The 5,557-nt window shown below is 51.0% G+C and overlaps 1 protein-coding gene across 1 annotated transcript; it reads right to left on the bottom strand.

Moving 5' to 3' along the window:
* Positions 1 to 1,848: 1,848 nt before the first annotated feature.
* Positions 1,849 to 4,395, bottom strand: TXNDC15 (thioredoxin domain containing 15). The gene is made up of 5 exons (XM_027907831.1): positions 4,276 to 4,395; positions 3,788 to 4,134; positions 3,100 to 3,263; positions 2,771 to 2,901; positions 1,849 to 2,086 (listed from the first exon to the last, which is right to left on the bottom strand). Exons 1-5 carry the CDS (start codon positions 4,328 to 4,330, stop codon positions 1,890 to 1,892), a joined length of 894 nt encoding a protein of 297 aa, XP_027763632.1. The 5' UTR covers positions 4,331 to 4,395; the 3' UTR covers positions 1,849 to 1,889.
* Between the last annotated feature and the right edge of the window lie 1,162 nt (positions 4,396 to 5,557).

Here is a 5,557-nt window from a genome sequence, read left to right as displayed (position 1 = left end):
GGCCCCGGCCCCGCCTCCGCCGGCACCGCCCCGGAACCGGCCACGGCAGCCGGCAGGGACCGGGGAGCTCTCGCCGAGGCTCCCGCTTGGACGAGGGGAGGATGCTCTGGGGGAAGGACCCCATCGCTCTGCACGGCTCCCTGCCGGGAGGGTGCGGGCAGTGGGACGGGGCTGTGCTGCAGTGCGAGCAACAGAGGAACGGCCTTGAGCTGAGACGGGGAGGATCAGATTAAATATCGGAAAATTTTCCCCCGTTGGAGTGGTCAGATGTTGAAGGGGCGGCCCAGGGAGGAGGTGGGGTCACCATCCCCTGGAGGTGTTTGAGATGCGGAGCTGGGCGATGCGGTTCAGTGGTTTAGGGCTGACAGCTGGACCGGAGGATCTAAAGATCTCTTCCACCCTCAATGATTCCATTATTCCACGACACCTACCCGGGAGGAGAACGGGGATGCATCCGTGGGTGGATCCTGTTGTGCTGCGAGCTGCCAGGTTTCATTTCCATCCTATGGGGGCTGCACTGAAACAGCCCTGTTCTGTTTGTAAACACATCCCTGTTCCTTTAGGGGTGTGGAGATGAGCACCAGGCACAATCCAGCCTTGGGCCTCTCAAACGAACTGGATGGCAGAGGCAAGAACACTCCTTCAGAATCTTGGATCTTTATTAATAACATCCATCCTAATCTTCAGTCATACCAAAGTTGTACCAGTGCAGTTTCCTTTTTGGACACGGAAATACAGGACCTCTGGTTTCCAAAGGACAAGACAGAGCGAGCAGAGAAATACTTGAAGAATTAGGTTGCAGAGATACAAGCTCTTTGTCAAGTTTTGCCTTAGCTTAATTTGTTAGCTTAATTTGCTCTCTGAATCTTCCAGTCAGGGCACTCTGGCAAGCCTCCACCACGATAAATGCTATGCAATCAAAGAATCCAAACCCCACACAACATACCAGTCCATACCTTGTCCAAAGTCTTCCATACTAATTAGAACTAAAAAAGTATCAATTCTTTACATAGCCTCAGCTGGAGACTGTGGAACCAGCAAACACGGTTGTAGAAATTTAAATAAATATCAGGACTGGTCTTGCTAATTTAGGCAGGAGCCACAGTTCAGAAATCGCATGTTTTAAGTCCTATAAGAAAGGGACTTAAAAGGTTACACTAAAAACCTCATTTTTTTTTTTTTTAAAAAGGTCGATTAATACAATTTCATTCTCCAGGAATGTGGTAAATAAGCTGTATATCCACACACAAAAATAGTGAGGTGAGCTTGGGGAGTTATTCTAAATCTCATAAAGAACTGCCACTAAGTCAGAACTCAGGGCAGAGTGAAGGAGAAAACCAGCACCACCTCAGTGCCACAGGAGGGGACAATCAGGCACGGGAACGAAACAGCTTTGGAACTGTTATTGCTGGCAGACAACGGAACAGCTCACCTGAAGTACACTGTCTTTTAAAACATCACTGAAAACATCTTCATGGTTCATTTTACTGGCAGTTAAACTGATTTATCAGCATCTTCCTTCACCAGTGTTCTCCCTGCAGTGCCATGCACAGACCAGTGAGCTCTAAAAATCTTCCTTGATCTGCAAGGGAGAGCTTGTAGATGAGGGAGCTCTTCAGAAGAGCAAAGTAGAACTGTATCACTGATTACACTGGAGCCCACGAGAAAGAGGCCAATCAGAGCAGCTTAATAAATACTTTAGTTCATGTTTTTTCGTATCTGTTTTCTTACCACCACAGTCGTCACGAATGCGCTTTTTACAGATCCAGTAGTTGATAAATAAAGCTGATTTTTAGTCGTCATTATAAATTACAACCAACAAATTCAACAGTTCATTCTGAGGTACCACCAAGCGGGATTTTTTTCTGTCCCTGTTTCAGCATCTGATGTTATTCCTGGTGTTCGTGCTCTTGTCCCGGGATGAGCCACCGGATGCTCTCGGTCCGAAGGGTGGCGTAGAGGACAAAGCTGGCCAGGAAGAGCACGGAGAACAGGAGCAGCCAGTCTATGCCCTTGGTCAGGACGCTGGGCAGGGGCCCTTCCCAGTCCTCCTTCGTCACAGCCACGTCACTTTTGGCTTCTATCCCTAAAAAACAAAGCACCTGATCAACGTCACAATCCTCAAATGCAGAGAAGCCCGTTCTACCTGGAGCTTTGTTTCTGTTCTCACACTAAGGCTCACGCACAGGTAGATTTAAAATTTTGGTGAGATGGCCCTTGTGTGTTAACATATGGCCAGCACAGGATTTACTTACATAAAAACACTGATTCTTATGTGTATATTCATAACAGGACAAGGCTCGCTCTGTGCTCCCACAGCACAGCCTTGGGTAAGTTTGTAGGGATTTTTCACTGCGCGAAAATTTAATTTGTAGTGTTTTTTTTCAGGAATCTCATTTTTGTGCATTTCTGGAAATGCAGATCCACAAAGCAGTTCAAGAAGAGAGCCAGCTGGCTGGCAAAGAAAATTAAATCTATTTCACTCTCAATTAAACCTTTGGGCAAGAAGACGTGCTCCATCCTTCCGGCCCCCCCTCTAGCTAAACGCCACTGTTCCCCTGCTCTGTGAAAGCAGCCCAAGGAATTGATTTTCTGCTCTCAGCACACACTAAAATCCAGCTCATGGTAGCAACTGATTATATAAACCTCTGCTGAGTCCTCTCAGGGACTTCATGAAGTTCATTTTAAGGAACAAACACAGGGAGAGGAAATTTTGGAGTTAAAAGCCAGCCTGTTCTCCCCACTGACACATCAGGGCTGATTTACACACCTGTTTGGTTAAAGATGAAGTCTTTCAGGGTTTCCAGCGTTCTGTCTGTATGATTAAATCTAGCCATAGGTTTAGCACCTTGGAAAAGGAGGATATTTGGGACAGCCACAGTTCCAAATCTAGTTGATAAACTGGTGGACATAAGGCAAACACAAAGTATGAAGGAAATGAAATCTATTGGAGGAAGAAATAAAGACGGTCATGTTACAGGAACTTTCAGCCTCACGAAATTAAACTGTCGCAATATATGGAAAAAAGAGCACTGCTGGTTTTAAAACTCAAAGCTAACAGAACTAAACTGTTGCTGGAGCACAGGGAGCGAGAGTTACCTGCTGTGCTGGGATGCATCCAGTGCCAGGAAGCGAAGGGTTGGAAATGCTCGGGGTAAGGAGTTAAAATGAGGCGCCAGGCTGGCAGAAAAGCGGCACCACGGAGTGTAGAACAGGACCAACGTACAGTCACTGCTGTTTGGGTTTAGGAACTCCATCAGGTCCTTGGAGGAAGAACAAGAAGAACAAGCATGGGCAAGTACATATTTCACAGAGTTAAATTCTACATAGGGATGTACCTATGTACAGTCAATCAGATACTGGGCAATATTATCAAGTTAACTGCACCTTTGCTTAATCTTTCTACAACAGGGAGAGAATTGCATTTAACTGCTTTTAAAGGTTGATTCAAAAGTTAATAATTTAAAAATATACATGTGCATGGCCGTTCAAAGAAACAAGCTGGCAGTAGGTGCCATTAACGATTTCAGAGAGAAGCAGCAGCGCACAGAGCAGCAGAGCTGGCAGTTCCCTGCAGGCACAGAGATGACAGGCACAGGCACATGGAGTGCTCTGTATTTCCATTTTTTTTTTGCGATCAGAACGCCCTGAAACGCCTCTTTGTTCAGACATATCTTCTCTTCGGTCGCACAGAGGGCGTTACACAAGAATATTCACAAAGCGCAGCACTGAGAGCACCACGCCGACACCTTCCCCCCCCTCCGGCGTTCACCCCAGCCCCGGGTACCTGCGACACGTTCAGGATCTGCAGCGTGAAGCGCTCGATGCCCGTGGTGTTCCTCTCCTCGCAGCTCACCTTGGGGGCCTTGGCGCTGTCGGTGCCGTTCTGCTCCTCGGGCAGGACGGGCTCCAGCACGGGCTGCTCTCGGGGCGGGCCCGGGGGGGCTGCGGGGCCGCTCCCCGTAGGGCCGCACGCCCCGGCCCCGGTCCCCGCTTCGCAGGGGCCGCCGCTCGGCTCGGCCGGCACCGCCGAGAGCAGCCCGGGCGGCTCGGCCGTGCCCAGCATCGCGTCCGCCATCTCGGCCGTGCGGTACCGCACGGGCTCGGGGCCGCCCGCGCCGCGCTCCGCCGGCCCTGCGGCACCGGGCAGGGGGAAAGGACCGTCAGAGCCCCGCTCCTCTCGCCCCGGCACCGGGCATGGGGGAAAGGACCGTCAGTGCCCCGCTCCTCCCGCCCCGGCACCGGCCCCGCGCACCCAGAGCCCCCCGGCCTCACCTGCGGGGAGGGCCCCACCGAGCCAGGACAGCGCCAGCAGCGCCAGCCGCCACATCCTCGCCCTCAGCCCACCCTCGGGCCCGGCAGCCGCGTCTCCCCGGACAACGATCGCTTCCGCCGGATCCCCGGGACACGCTTCCAGTTCCGCCGAGGGATCCCCGGGACGCACTTCCAGTTCCGCCGCTCCTCGTGTTTCCGTGGGAAGGGCCCGCGGGGCGGGCAGGGCCGGGCCGGGCCGTGCGGGACTGCGGTGGGGGTTCGGCCCGGCCCGGCCCTGCCCGCCCTGGACACGAATCGTGAGGATTTAACCGGGTTTTGTGGCGGCCCCGCTGAACCCCGAGCTGGGATTGTTCAGCCTGGAAAAGACAAGCCTTCGGGGTGACCTCATTGCGGCCCCTGCCAGGACCTGAGGGGAGCTTAGAGGGGCAGGACAGGACAAGGGGGTGTGGGTTCAGATTGAAAGAGCAGGTTTCGATTGGATATTAGGAGAAAAAAAATTCTTTGCTAAAAATCTTTTAGGAAAAAATTTTTCCCTGTGAGGCTGCCCCATTCCCCGTAGTCTTTGTGATTTTTTAACTGTGAATTTCATCCTAACATAATACCCTTCCTGCCATACATAACACAAATCAAAATGGTAGTTTTTTTATGGTGACTCTACCAGTGGAACACAACTGGACTCCTCAGAATCACAACAAACATCGTGTGCCAGTGCTTAGGCATTACAGAGAAGGCACATTTAACGTGCCTGCCAGTTTTGCTGCAACAGTCTTTTCAGTGGCTTGCATTTTTCTGATTTTTAATGCCAAATGTCTGTTTTCAGGAAAAAGCCTATCAAAAAAAATACACTGCTTCGCATCTATTCAAAAATCTTGGCCACATTACAAAAGCTGCTTGCTAGGGAAGGAGCTGAAATTTAGCAAACAGGAAGATGTGCAAAACATGAGTCTTTCTGCCCCCATCGAAACTTGGTGGGTGTTTGTGCATCTGAGGCTTGTGCAGCTGCTCAGTAACATCAGGTACCGAACATAAAAATGCCAGTCCAGCCCCAGAACAAGCCCTGCTGTCTTGCCATACACAAATCTGAAATTAGGACAGAACCATCTCAAAGGCTCTCTGAAGATGTCCAGCTTGTGTAGCTGATACCCTGACACTGCCACTGTCAGCATGCATAAATCATAAACTGTCATCAGAAACCACACCAGGTGTGCATCGAGGAACTGCCTGCCCTGCCCCTTCCATCCTTCCCTGCAGGGCAGGGAACGCAGCAGCCATGGCAGCAATC

Source organism: Empidonax traillii, unplaced genomic scaffold (genome assembly GCF_003031625.1).
Source record: "Empidonax traillii isolate 1590-97213 ecotype Southwest subspecies unplaced genomic scaffold, ASM303162v1 scaffold1551:size92815, whole genome shotgun sequence".
NCBI lineage: Eukaryota > Metazoa > Chordata > Aves > Passeriformes > Tyrannidae > Empidonax > Empidonax traillii.
This window is presented reverse-complemented; position numbering and strand designations above follow the sequence as displayed.

Coding starts and splice junctions, on each gene's coding strand:
- TXNDC15 (XM_027907831.1), bottom strand. CDS start 4,330: ATGTGGCGGCTGGCGCTGCTGGCGCTGTCCTGGCTCGGTGGGGCCCTC. Junction 2,902..3,099: donor GATGCATCCCAGCACAGCAG/GTAACTCTCGCT, acceptor TATGTCCACCAG/TTTATCAACTAGATTTGGAA. Junction 2,087..2,770: donor CTTCATCTTTAACCAAACAG/GTGTGTAAATCA, acceptor TTTGTTTTTTAG/GGATAGAAGCCAAAAGTGAC.